The sequence below is a fragment of the Osmerus mordax genome, chromosome 2 (assembly GCF_038355195.1).
Source record: "Osmerus mordax isolate fOsmMor3 chromosome 2, fOsmMor3.pri, whole genome shotgun sequence".
Taxonomy (NCBI): Eukaryota; Metazoa; Chordata; class Actinopteri; order Osmeriformes; family Osmeridae; genus Osmerus; species Osmerus mordax.
The window spans coordinates 552,161-567,054 of NC_090051.1; the positions used below are offsets into that span (position 1 = coordinate 552,161).

Consider the following 14,894-nt stretch of genomic DNA (forward strand, 5'->3'; position numbering starts at 1 on the left):
TCTCTCTCTCTCTCTCTCTCTGTGTGTCTCACACAGACACACAGGCTCCCAGTCGGGTTTTACACAACTACAGGAGGGGAAACCACTCACGCATGCAACATCTATGTATATATTTCATATTTCATTTCAGGCATGTCTGCCTCCAGCAACACCACAGTGTCAGATACAGCCATCCAGAGGCAGCAACACCACAGTCTCAGATACAGCCATCCAGAGGCAGCAACACCACAGTCTCAGATACAGCCATCCAGAGGCAGCAACACCACAGTCTCAGATACAGCCATCCAGAGGCAGCAACACCACAGTCTCAGATACAGCCATCCAGAGGCAGCAACACCACAGTCTCAGATACAGCCATCCAGAGGCAGCAACACCACAGTCTCAGATACAGCCATCCAGAGGCAGCAACACCACAGTCTCAGATACAGCCATCCAGAGGCAGCAACACCACAGTCTCAGATACAGCCATCCAGAGGCAGCAACACCACAGTCTCAGATACAGCCATCCAGAGGCAGCAAAACCACAGTCTCAGATACAGCCATCCAGAGGCAGCAAAACCACAGTCTCAGATACAGCCATCCAGAGGCAGCAACACCACAGTCTCAGATACAGCCATCCAGAGGCAGCAACACCACAGTCTCAGATACAGCCATCCAGAGGCAGCAACACCACAGTCTCAGATACAGCTAGTGTGCTTGTAAGCTTTGTTTGATGAATCGGACCATGACTCCTGTGGGATAGATTACATTAAACCATGCTCTTTTACTTTCTAATCCTGACTTGATTTGATTTGTACACGAACTCAGCTGCTTGGAAACTCAACAGCAAATATACAGTATTTATATGACCTGTGGTGAGGTGTGGATCTGAGCAGCAGCTTACTGCAGGTATTATTGTTTTTTCACCCTGGCTGGTTCTGCTGTCTGTGGATGCCATCCTGGGGCTTCCGGCTTTGTGCTGCTCATTATAATTGGTTTTCTGCTTGAACTTTCAAAAACTGTCATGTCAAAACAGGCCAAAATGTTTCCTCTGTTTTCTTTGATGTGGCCATGGGGCCTTGCATTCAGATGTGCCACTTGACCAAGATGCTGCTATATCTCAGGGGCACGCTTCAGCCGCTGTCTTCAGACAGCGGCCGGCTTGCCTGACAACTGATCACTGTCACACACACTCTGAGTTCAGACGTGCACACTAATACCATGGCTGCTGTTTATAGAACAACCTCAACCCTCATCATCACCAGGACTGAGAGGTTAGGGTTGGGGTTGGATGTCTAGGACATTAGGAACAGGGTTTGGGAGAGGTGAAGTCAACAAACTCCTTTTTCTTTGTTTCCTAAAGAGTCTCTCTCCGGTGGGCAGGAATGACACACACCCGTTACACATCTCTGTAACAACCACACACACAAACACACACCCGTTACACATCTCTGTAACAACCACACACACAAACACACACCAGTTAGACATCTCTGTAAAAACCACACACACAAATACACACCAGTTACACATCTCTGTAACAACCACACACACAAACACACACACACCAGTTACACATCTCTGTAAAAACCACACACACAAACACACACCAGTTACACATCTCTGTAACAACCACACACACAAACACACACACGCACACACAAACACACACACATATCCATACAAAGACACACACACACATGCTCACAAACAAACACAGCCATAAACACATGCATACACACACTACTGCCTCAAAAACCTCAACACGTTACACATGCATGACTGTTTAGGATGTGGTTCACACAGAAGGAAGAGGATGAGAAAAACATTGTATCACAGGTTCAGGGCAAATTCTGGTTGGTGGCGAGCCAATGCTTCAGAGCACTTTGACATTTCACATGATGACATCATGGGAAGGGATGGTCTGCAGCCATGCATACATCTAATCATCACAACATCAAGCGCAAGTTGGTGGTTCTGTTTTTTTTTTTTCACTAAAAAGGAGGTCATGAACAAATGCTAATCTGTCTTCTTTTCAAAGCACAATACTTTTTCTGTCTCAGTCACATCAAACACTGCCAAACAAACCTGTACACATCAGATCATTGTATCTCGTATCGATTTAAATAGTAAAATGGATTGGATTACAAATCCGACACTTATTGCACTACGCACAAACCACCTTTATCTCATTATCTCATTTGAACTATGTTTCCCACTCATGCTGCTCATTCATGATCATATTCTTTTTTTTATTTTTATTTTATATTTTACTCTGCCTTCTGTCGCCAGATGATCTGTCCCTGCTTACTGTGCGCTCTGTTTCCATCACGCATTGGTGCTGCTTTTTTCTCCTTGAGTAACCAGTGAGCGCCGGCTTCATTAAAACTAATTGAATCGGAAATGTGTCTGCCATAGGAAACATTAACTCTTTCCATAAAGGAGATTTCCTATTTTATTTTGTCAATAAGGTCAAAGGACACAGTTCATGTGTTCAGTATGGGTGTGTGTTTCTTCCAGGATTGTCTCCACACAGCGTGATTCACTGGCACATGGTCATTCAGTTTACAGAAATAATCATAATTGTCATAATTATATGTTCAATTTACATGAAGAACAAACTGTCCAGTATAATTCTTCAATCTCATCTCAGCCATCTTCGAAAAATATAAAATCTGTTTTTGGACTGCAACACTCCAGTCAATTTCATGACATTAATGATTCCCTGTGGCCAGCACAATGGAGTCAGGCTTGAAGCGTTGCCTTAATGGATGTTGCCGTGCTGACCACACATGAAACAATTATTTGACAACGTCTATCAGAAATCAATGTGCAATAACAGCAACAGTCAACACAGCTGCTTAATATCAAGTAAATATTTATGAGTGATCTGACTAGTACATTCAGTCAATCTCCTTTTAAAGGAACTTTGCAAATGATTAGTGTGCCTGTCCCTGGCCTGGCCAGTGAGGACCGTCAGGACTGAGCTGGGAGAGGAGACTGTTGGGATCTCATAATTCTCTGCTTTTTGCCTCCCTTCATCCGACATACATGACTTGTGAATTGATTGTCTGTTCAGTGCCTGGAAGGATCAATCTGAGCTGTGGCAGACAGACAGGATCCAGCTGGGGTGTGGCAGACAGACAGGCTGACAGGGAGACAAGCAGACAGACAGGCTGAAAGGCAGAGAGACAGAGACCTGGCAGTTTGATTTTGATTCTCTTCTTGAAAGTCAGTCTATTAATTTAATAGAATGTACGGTAAACTGAAGTCGGTCAAATCATGAGTTGATCTTAGTATGTCATGAGAGCAAAACCGTGTCCAGAGCAGACCAAGGCAAACTCTTCGATCTGACAGGACTGCAACTAAGAACTAAGGGAAACCCAGAGAAAGCCCAGAGGAAAATATCCCTTCAGCTGGAAAATGACCAAATTGATGACACACTTCAAAATATTAAGATTAGAGTGAAATGTCTTTGAGGACCATTGTCTGATAGAGGAGCTCAATACAACTGTTTACAAGAAGGCTGTATAAAACATAAACACAAGTTGTACAAAACAGTTCGATTCAGACAGTAAGTGATTGATTGAAGAATCAGATTGCTGTGATCTTGCTACTCTGCACTCATATTTATTTGAGATAAGTTTGCCCACTAGTTCTAATTTTATTCTTGTTTACCTTGCACCCTTCACTATTCCCACAAAAAGTATTTCAACATATTTCATAATAAATGTATCTCTGAGGAATGAACCCCTTGCTAAAAGGCAATATATTATATGACCTAATTAAAGGTGATTTTTATTGTTTGTTGTTCATAGTCATGTTTTTACAGTGTTATAGTGACATAGTAATGTGGCCAACACTTATCGTGTTATGTTATCCTGGTTTCTTATAGAACCTAACTCCTAACGCGACTATAGTGTGAACCTAACTCCTAACTCGACATGTCTCAGTTTTCACACATTTTACAGGTGCCTCAGGGGTCAGGGGTCAGAATGAATCATCTTTTTTGCATCACTTCGGATCCTTTTCGTTCCTGAATGTACAGTTGGCAACTACAGGCCCATAAGCCCAATGGAACGTCTGCCAAGCAGAACAACAGCTGCCAGCTGGCGTCCTGTAACACCAGGACAACCTGGGGAATAGAGATTCGGCTTGATAACGTCACATTCTGGAGTAAGTCTGTCAAGGACCATTCCATACCTGAAACAACACAAGTCTTTAACAGCTCCTGACAGCTATTTAGTTTTAGAACATGAAATTATGCACAATCAGTTATGAAGCTATGATTTTTTGTAACTTTGTGATACTAAATTGTTATCATTACGTTATCACATCACATGGCATTGTGACATCGCTGCCTTGGACAAACCCAAAGAAAGATGAAATGGATCGCTCAGAGTTGAGGGAACACTCTAGAAACTCGAAACGTTCAAGTATAGCAGTTGACTTGCATGCCTTGCAGGCCTGAATGAGTTAATGGTGGCCCCTATGAACTAGCACTCTCGCTGGATGTGATGTAGGCCTACCCTTATAATTTGGAGGCTTTCTCACTACCTGTGCGAGCACTTAGCAGCGGACCTTTGGGGCACAATTCCGCCTCTTTTCGAGGTGGTTAGGGAGCTATTTTTGCTTCTTTTTATCTCTGAGACTACTTGCTTTGTCTTAATTCCTCTCTGACCAGGCAGGAGCCTGTAGGTACTTATCTGGACCGGCACTTCCTGCTGCTGTATTTCTTTGTGCCGACACATGAAGTCATGTTGGATTATTAAGTCTACAAAGACTCTGCGAGAACGTAAAAACCACCATTGATGTCAAGAATGGGGAAATGAGACTGAGATCTAAATGACTTTTGACTTGAAGTACCCTAATATGTATAATCATGCACAACGACTGTCAGAAGTGTTTGCTACATACATGTGTCATTTTTATTGTGTGGCGAAATTCAAACCAAACTATCGTTTGAGTCAACATTAAATGAACTTGTGTCATGGCATTGCAAAGCACCCTTTTAACAGATCTGCTAAATGTCAGCAAACCGGTTCTGAATTTAATACCAATTTGTCTTACAATTAGTACATTTGCATTGACGAAATAATTTTTTTGACAATTTATTGCCTCCTGCCTGGAACCTTCAGTTGAAGCTGTTACTGCCAGTTTAATGATATGATAAATATCGGATCATTGTGGAGGTCCCAGACATAGCCTCGGAGGCTGACGTCACTTTTCTTTTGGGAGACATTGACGTGAATTAGATTTGACATTGCTACAGAATTCCTACGAAACTAACGCGGCGGTGTTCTAAACAGCATCAATAATGAAAAGTTGCTATAGTAAACGATTAGGCTAAAGCAAATATATCTCACTAGAAAACACCCTCCAGTAGCCTAATTCAAAGTTATAATAGCCTACATGTCAAACAGAGGATACAATACAGGAAGAATAGCCATCACAGCTGTGTAGGCCCTATATGTCTGTTGACAGAGATATGCTGGATCTGGAATACCGCGGCAGGAAAGTTACATTCCCAGGTGGGTTCAGAGTACAGTTAGGATGATGTCGAGACAGAAACAAGTCTTGAAAAAAAGGAACTTAGGCTATTTTAAATAGCCAGTGAAATTACACCCTAGTAAATCAAAGTTTTTTTATGAAGTGTTTATTTGTCCTTGATCGTCAAAATAAAACATCGATTTTAACCGTTTTTTCTTTTCCCTCAAACGTGCCATGCAGAACCACTGGCACAATGGCATTTAGTCAGCGTGCCCTGCGTGGCTCGTGACTCCGTGTGAAGGTAGACTAAATCCCTGCAACTGGACTCGAAGAACTGGGAATAGTTCTGATATTCTTCACAATATTAGTTACGATGAGTTATGATACAAAAGCATCAGTCATTGTTCATCTTCGTTTTAATGATCACTATAAACGATCACATTAGCCGAACTTCGTATTTTTAATCTATCTTATTTTCATCTGGTACACATACCAAAAAGCCTGTATATCTCATTAGTAGCCTATGCCTGCACTTCTGTCAATTGTAAAAGTAATTTCGATTCAACGATAATCAAATACATGTGTTGACTAATTTGAACACTGCTACAGTATAATATTTTGAATAAAATGTTTTACTGCTATTAAAAAACAGGATGAAGCAAAGACAACATGGGTTGGCTGGACAGGCTTAGGTACGGAGAACGAATAGTCTTTAGCATGATCATCATGTTATGTAGAAATAGGTGGCCCTACCAACTGACAAATAACTGAATGTTTCCAGTCCGTGTAGTTCTTTTCTCGTTATTCTCAATACAGCCGTGATTCAGTCTCTTCAGTATGCCTACTTCTTAAACGCAGCGGTGTACCCAGTTGGCTCTTCTCCATCTACAATATTGAATGTTATAGCCTACTATTTAGACAGAAGGATTAATAATTTGTGAATAGCCAACGCCATTAGACGGCGAATTTAGAAGTTGATGATAGGCTCTACCATAGCCTTTACTTGTAAATTAAGCAACTGATTTAATTGATTAAACACGTAAAATTTGAGCAACATGGCCAGTTCCAAAAACCAAAATCAAAGATCAAGTAGAACCACACTCTGAAACTTTGCACGCTTTAAATATATTGAAATAACTAACGCGCCCGTTCATATAACAAACGTGGCCTAAACGCTACAGGCTTTGGATATGTTTACAACCATATTTTGAATTTAATTAGTTTCGTTTATTCTAGCCATAGTTATTGAATAAAGTCAGATAAGAGAATTTTTTTGGCAAGGAAATATGATTTTAAAAGTTTTATTTGTAAACATTAAATATCTCTTTCTCTCTAAGATTTTGGAATTCGGCACCAAATGCATTGCAATAGTCTAATATTATTACACCATGATACACCATGATAAAGATGTACCATACACTCATCAACCTTTTAAATATGATGCGTTTTTCATTTTCAGATGTGTTTAAATTATAACTATCTAGACGTCTATAAGACATAGAACATAGACAACGTGCTCAGTAGGAATTCAGATGGTTTGAAATCATTTAAATTGCACCATGCTTAATTTAGCTTTTGGCAACATAGAAATAATAAATATAGAGAAACGTTTATATTCAACAGCAACAATTCTTACAACACATACAAACAAGGAATGTCTGACAGGTTTACAAACACCATGGGTCCCTCATTGTCTATACAGATGGAGATACGTGTCTACATATTGTCTATACAGATGGAGATACGTGTCTACATATGCGTCGTACATAAAAGGTGTGCCAGTACTACGAATCCTTATCAAATCTAGCAGACTACATAGTGTCCGGAATATCATGTGTAATATAGACAACATCACCTCGATAGCAAGTGCCTATAAAAAAAACTACAACATGCGTTGTCTTTTCGGAATATTTTCAAACCGCGGGATCCTGGCAGAAACACATAGGCACGAGTCATTAAAACAAAGAAAATTAAATGTTGTCATCGTAACAAACTTTGTACACGTGTTATAAACTGACGCATTGGACGCATCACATAATCTATCATATATGTGTATATATAAATGGAATATATTACATCTGAATACGCATTATCATTGGAGCAGATAATGGAGCTGCTTAGTAAACAAGAAGGAATATATGTTGCAAGACAGTTTTAACTTTGTCGAGAAGTCCATGGGGAAAAGTTTCCCCGGAGTGGGCAGTTCGTTTCCCTACTCACAATAATTCATCACATGAAAGAAAATTAACCAGGGAGCTCAAATTCCTCTCTTTCTTCTTTGCATCTATCTTATAGATCCTCACAAAGTATCTGGCATCGTTGTTCTATAAGCCTATACGGAGCTTGCAAATATTCAGAGATAAAATCTTAAAAATCTGTCAGGCTGACTCAAACCGAGTCTGTGGAAGTTCGTTGAGGTCTCGTTAATGGTCAAGTGTCAATTTAAAACGGTAGTGTGTCAAGAAAAAGTTTGTCAATTATTGCTGGCGGAGGGACTAAGTCTTCGAGTTTTAAGTAGAAGATGCGCTGCAGACCTTGTGTACATAGCGTGCGGAGTTCGGGCAGCTTGCCCAAAAGTTTTGACAAATAGTTCGGCCGATTCAAGCCTCCGCCATTGAATGTCACTTGGTCTTTTAGGCAGTTCACTATCTTGTTTTGAAGATCCTCAACTCTCTTGGGTTCCTTCAGCCCATGTCGCTCTGCAATATTAATATAGCACAAATTACTTAAAACTCTTTAAATAATATTGGAGAGCCCATTCAATTCTGACGCAACTGTGATTAACTCAAAGATTATTTACGCACCTGTTACCATAGCCAGGGCGGCGATGCAGGAGAATGCTGATATGTCTATATTCATGCTTTGCAGGTTGGAGGAAAACTCCACAATCGAGTCTATCCACTCTCCAAATCCGCGCACGCACTGAAGCCTGTGCAAGACCACTCCGCTGCAGAAGATCAGTTTGCCTTCCACTGAGTTGGACCTGCAATTAATAACATGGTGTCATTAATTACTTTGAGCTATAAATGGGGATTTAAGAGGCTCCTAATTATTGGGTAGACAATAAAATTCAAAGCAGTGGAGCTTGAAGGGGGTAGATTGTCATTATAGTCGAGGTTACTTCATAATTACGCGGCTTACCTGTATGCGAGACGCAGAACGAAGAGTTCCAAGAAGGCGGATTCGAAGAGAAGATCCTGATCCTGCTTCGGTAGATCAGGAAACCCGGGGATCTTCTCGGCCCAACCCCTGATAATCTCCATGGAGCCGGTCAGGAGATCATAGAACTGCTGGATGTGCTGTGTGTCGTCTCCAGTCATTTGGTAGTCAGGGTTAGCCTGAAACTGGAATTTAATTTAAACAGGACTTAATGAGGTCCTTTAAAATATATAACCCGTGAAATTGCAAAGCCTATTTCTAGGAGGGGGGAGTGCTTTTATACTATTAAATTCATGTCTTCTTTTTATTGAGTTCTCCATTCCAAAGCAATTTTCTTAGTAAAATATGCCACTTTAAAAAGCCTGACAAAGTTAGCAGTGCACGATGTCTCGCACAAAACTTCGTCCATAAATTGTAAGATGACTGCACACCTAAATCAGAGAGGCCATTCTCTGTGTTGTTAGTGAGTTGTCTGATGACGGTATAAGTCAACAGAAATGTTTCGGTGTCTCTTTCTACACAATATGTGACAGAAGTTGAATCTTTTTATACTCACTCTTGAATAGTCCAAGGCAGACATGGAGGGGTTGGAGTCCACATGGGCTCTCACGAGCGCGCTGATGAGGCTGACGGGCGGTGACGGCGGGGCGGGGTCCTGTGGACTCTTGGGTTTGGATGGCAGGCGGCCTCTGCGGCCCTTTAGACTTGCAGTTCGAACAACTTTCAAGAAAAAGAAAATACAATATAAAGGCCATGTAATAAGTGAATCGTGCTGCGCAAAAGAAAAAAAAATCTAAATGTCAGCTTTGAAAAGAGTGAAAGATTAACATGGACTGGGGGAGGCAAATTGCTCTTTTGCGCGCAGCTGATGCCAGCCAGTCTGCCTGCATGGCACAGACAAATACCAACAAAGTATCCTTCCCTTACCTTCTTTCACCATTCCGACGACAAGGCACTTTTGGAAACGGCAGTATTGACACCGGTTTCTTCTGCGTTTATCCACAGGACAGTTTTTGTTCGCTAAGCACACGTATTTAGCATTTTTCTGAACGGTGCGCTGCAAAATAAAAATTCATAATTTTCAGAATCGGTAACAGAGTTTCCACAAATCCAGGCTGCGCTCTAAAACACGGTTGATATTGTATAACTGCTCAGTACATGCTTCTAAAGTTTATATATGCGAAGTACCGTTTGGGTAAATACAATTCCGTGGCCATTCATATTTTACCGTGCCTCCCAGCCCGGCTTTTTATAAAAACATAAGTTTAGATTTTTAAACTGAGGTTTGAAATAAAGTGACCATTCACATTTGCCACTGTGACTTCTATCAAGTGCTCATGTACAAGATAGCCTATACAATATACTGTACAAGATAGTACAAGAAATTACAGTTATCTTTGTCATATTTCACAATCACCACCATAACAAATGGACACAGTATGACGCATATAGTTTACATTAATTGTTCTAATGCCTATATGTTACTATAAATGTTCTCATGTAAAAATTACAAGGTATAGGACTATGTTTATCCTTCACAAAAGCTGACAAAAACGGGCCTGTTAAAATCCCGCCTTTTTCCACGTGAGACAATTATGAAAAAAATGCTAACGAAATGTGTAATAACAACACAAACTGGTATTTAACGAAAGCTCACCTTAAAAAATCCTTTACACCCCTCGCAGGTTCGCACTCCATAATGCTGGCAAGCGGCGTTGTCCCCACACACTGCGCACAGACCCTCGTTTGACGGAGATCCTCGGGACGGGGGCGATGGAACTTGGCTGTCCATCAACTGGTGCCCGTGCCCCAGCTGCAGGGAGTGGGGAAACGCGAGGCCAGCTTGTTTCCTAATGGCACTCGGCACCGCGAAACTCTGGCTATCCAAGCCACGGTGTCCACCGGGGTTGTCGTGGCTCATTGAAACGTGCAGTGGGCCATCGAATCGCATCTGGCAACTCGACACAGGGGTACCGGGAGGGGACTGTTTGAAGGAGAATAATGAAAGCCTTGACACCGGGTTTTTGCGCTGTTCTATCATGTGAGTGGTCGCCGCCACATAGTTCTGATGAAAGCTGTGAAGAGAGCCAGGATCCTCCCACATGTGATTGGGTTGGACCTGGAAGTTTGGCGTACTCGGGGCGTGAGGTGAGGAGGGCTTGAAGTACATGGGCCCGGAGTGGGTCATCATGTCTTCTGACTGCGGAGGCAGGTGAGTCTGCTGATGATAGCTGTGCATCTGGACGTCCTCGACCTTGATGGAGGACTGCTCTCCAGAGTGGGGCATTTGATACAGACAGGGCGGTTTTACGTCGTAACCTGTGTTATAGTTGTCCATGAACGTGCTGAAACTAGGGAGAGACGTTGTGGCAGTGATCTCCGTGTTGGTCAGGTCCATACTAAACTTAACAAACTCAGGTGTTAAGAAGTCGCAGCTGTACTCTCCGGCGGCGTGGTAGCTGTAGCTCTGGGAAGCAGGACTGGCTCCTTGAGGTGATGACCCATACTGAGCCTGGACGCAGGGCATGGCTGGAAACGAAAGTGGCATCGTTTTTTTCATTTCCACAAACTTTCTAAATTAAGCTTCACATTATTGATTCATCAACAGTACAATACAAATTAATAATGGTTCTGCATTGTACATTGAGCATTATTAACAATTACGCGTGTTTCAAGATGTTAAAGTAACTGTTAAATTCATTTACTCTGTCTTTAATCGGAACTGTCTGGATATATTCTGGGCTAAATGTGATGTGTCTTGTGTGAAAATAGAATCTAGAAGTTCGTACCTTACGTCTTTACTGTTTTTCGGTGACACTTGAAATGGGTAGCTAAAGCTGACAGATGTTGTATGGGATTCAGGTTTCAAGAAAGCGTCTCTTTTCAGGAATCTTCCCCTAATGAAATAGATAACTTTGATTTATGTTCCTTGAAAATGCTATTCCATCAGAGAATAAATCCAAGAAATCGTCAAGAATCTGTCATTTACGCACACCTAGGCTTGATATCCAGTCAAATATAAACATGCACTTCCCACATTTAATCTGTGAGAGAAGCTACATTCCGAATATTTTTCTTAAACAGTTTAAACAGTTTAAACAGTTTAAACGTACAAAGTTGATCAGATGCAGCTGCTGGAAGTTTGGTCTTTGCGGAACAGATCACCGCGCGCGTCAGTACAAGCAAGTCTTTCGCAACTTCTCCCATAAATGCCGAGATTGTGAATCTGGTCAAATGTATCCATTCTAAGCACACAAGTACCGAGCAGTGTAATGTTGTTTTTTTTTTTAGTTTTTTTTTTTAGTTTTTTACAAAAGTAAGGTTTAAACGTCTGTGGGGAAATGGTCAACTCTAGCTTGCACAGCACAAATCGGACTTCTGACACATAATATGTAAAAAACGAAATAAGCTCACCTTCTTTCACATCAGAAACGTGGTTGACAATCCATGCATTAAGCATGTGGACGGTTTTCGTGAATTTCTGTTTAAGCTCCAAAGCTTGAGAGAGGAGAGCCTACAATACCTAGTAATCGGTGTGACTCTCCGAGCACTGAGCGCGACACAAGCATCGACTACTCCGTCAGCCCAATGTGCCTTTGTTTATGTGAGCTGTGGGCTCAGCGGCCCACGTGTTTCACAGCAGAACGTCATCTGCGTCGACAGTGACATGCACCAATCCGTTTCGGAACGTCGTCCACATCCAGATGCAGAAGAGTATGGTTCTCACCCAGCCTGTGTTCAACTATACTGCTCTCACTATGGAAAGCACATAATCAGCTATGCAGTACATGATATAACATAATTGTATGGAAATCAATATGACTGAACTGTATAAAAGCGTGAAATTATACTTTTTGTATGTTTATTTTGTGTTACCTCTGACCTGATCCACTATATCCTTTGTTATTTGATGTATTCAGGTTTGTGACAGGTTGTTAGGTTCTGCCTGCTAACTCTACAGATGAGACATACTTCCCCATACGTTGGTCTGTTTTTTTGATTTGATGTTTTTCTTTTGTCAATATGAGTGATTACTTAATGTTACTAAAACATTGTATCCGTGATTTATTTGTTCAAAAGTGCACAACCACCAGTCAGCTATGGAGGATAGAGCTGTGATTGTTGGTGTACTTACACCTGTTCGGTTAGATAATGAAACAGTGGGTCAATATTATTCGCTGTTATCTTTCAACAGAACTCGCCTATTTCAATTGGACTCCAAATATAGACCTCATAATCGTGTGGGTGTGTGGGGCCTACCTATTCAAATGATTTCAGCCATTTCTCCAAAGTAAGGCATGGACAGAGAAGAAGGAAGCCTCATTAACTGTGGGGTATAGTCAGTTGTCACGGGTGAGCCAATTTAGTCCTGAGAGAGGGAAGCGCGATAGTGGCGGCCAGAATGGAGAGTGACGCAGAAAACGCGGGCCTTGACGCAGTCAACAGTGAAGTCCAGAAATAGTCCAGGCCCTATTGTTCTTGTGCTTTTATAATACGAAACTAGATCACAAACTAGATATTTATAATAACACAGACTGTCTCTCTCTTTCTCTTTTTCTCTCTCTCCCTCCCTCACTCACACACACGCGCACATATTCACATTTAAGCGCGCGCGCGCCCACCCTCACGCACGCAAACACACACACCCGTCCAGCAGGGCCTAAACCGGAGTTCATATTCCAGGGCGGATTCTGTAAAAACAATTATGACAAATACAAAGTATGTTTGTCTGCTTCAGCTTACTATGAACTAAAACCAATATCTATTCAACAGAATGAATGAATCCATTAATTACACCGTAATAGTGAGTGAGGTGTGTCATGCAGCCAAGGGATCGCATGGGCAAAGGCAAATAAATAAATAAAACTATGAACAACAATGCATGATTATATTCACCTCTAGAGGACACTATTGTTCATCTCCCATAGATCCACGTATTCCCCTACATGTATAGCGTTGAAAAACGTATGACGGTTTGGTTTGAACTAGATTCAACACTTTTAAAGTGAAAATCAACAAGGCATACTTGACTTGTAGATGAAAATATGTAGTGCGTTACCGCTTTTGGAGCATGTAAACTATATCAAAATATGCTCTGAACTTCTCGCTGCTCAGAAACAATGAAAACAGATGACCAGAATATTATTTGGAAGATGATGTAACATGCACAGAGTATTAATATCTATATCAGTAATGGACAAAGATCTTAGCCTATGGTTTTCAATGTTTGCCACCCACTGCACTGTAAACTCAATTCATCATGCCAGACATCTTTCACAATCTTATTTTGACATAAATGGTCACGTGTTTTCTATGGTTACTTTTTTTGTATGGTCACGTGTTTTCTTAAAAACTCAGGTTTTTCTTCAGTCCAAACTGAAAGTGACATTTTGATGTAATAATGGTATATTAGGTATATTATTTTAACAAATTCACTTATTAAAATGGATTCACTTAACAATGTCTGTGTTAATCTGAACAACTTTATATAGAAAGGTAGTATAGTAAACTGACTGGTCGACTGATGCCCCTAATCTGATGTTATCCATTAAACAATTAAAGTTTAGAATGAAAACACAATTAGCAGTTTAATTGCCCATTTTACTGTAGAATGATTAGGTGCCTCATTTAGATGCACAATTAATTGACAATCATTTGAAATTGGGGAGCTGGGCCTAATCTTATCAACGTTATTTCCTAAAGATGATATATTTAACATGTTCAGTGGAATGAAGACTGACATTGCCAATCGGTGTCTGTGTGTGTGTGTGTGTGTGTTTGTGTGTGTGTGTGTGTGTTTGTGTGTATGTGTGTGTATGTGTGCGTGGTTGTGTGTAGGGGTGTGTATGTGAGCATGTGGAGAGGGGGTAGGGGGCCTGTGACAGAGTGATCTGTAATCTATAATGAGTTCCTTGTAACGTGATTTCATCATCGGTGTAATAGCTATTCAATGTGGGAATAACAGTAAGAATAGGATTAGAGACTGTGTATATTAGTCATTACATTTCCCACTGGGGTCAATAACACAGTCAAATATACATCATGTAATTTGGGCTGTTATATTATACATTGAAACATCCCATGTTTGAGAACCGTGTGCAGGCATCCCTTTTGGAAGGTGGTGCACGGAAGTCCTGACAAGGTCAGCATCTGCTTCAATCCACCCGAGCTATGACATTGCTTTACCTTCCAGAGGGTCGGCCTGAAGCACGTGCCAAGTAGGTTCACAGACAGAATCCCTTAGAGAACTTCCATAGACGGGATGG

General features: G+C 41.2%; 1 protein-coding gene across 1 annotated transcript; it reads right to left on the bottom strand.

Moving 5' to 3' along the window:
- Window positions 1-6,938: 6,938 nt before the first annotated feature.
- On the bottom strand, window positions 6,939-11,502 carry nr4a2a (nuclear receptor subfamily 4, group A, member 2a). The gene is made up of 7 exons (XM_067255154.1): window positions 11,418-11,502; window positions 10,286-11,157; window positions 9,556-9,685; window positions 9,185-9,348; window positions 8,611-8,813; window positions 8,274-8,452; window positions 6,939-8,168 (listed from the first exon to the last, which is right to left on the bottom strand). The coding sequence occupies exons 2-7, from the start codon at window positions 11,153-11,155 to the stop codon at window positions 7,912-7,914; spliced, it is 1,803 nt and encodes a 600-aa protein (XP_067111255.1). The 5' UTR covers window positions 11,156-11,157; window positions 11,418-11,502; the 3' UTR covers window positions 6,939-7,911.
- Window positions 11,503-14,894: the final 3,392 nt, after the last annotated feature.

Bases quoted from the DNA above. Each gene is read 5' to 3' on its own strand.
- nr4a2a (XM_067255154.1), bottom strand. From the start codon at position 11,155: ATGCCCTGCGTCCAGGCTCAGTATGGGTCATCACCTCAAGGAGCCAGT. The intron at 8,453-8,610 runs GTAAGCCGCGTA...TATTAATTGCAG, and splicing joins GTTCTGCGTCTCGCATACAG to GTCCAACTCAGTGGAAGGCA. The intron at 8,169-8,273 runs GTGCGTAAATAA...TTAATATTGCAG, and splicing joins CGCCCTGGCTATGGTAACAG to AGCGACATGGGCTGAAGGAA.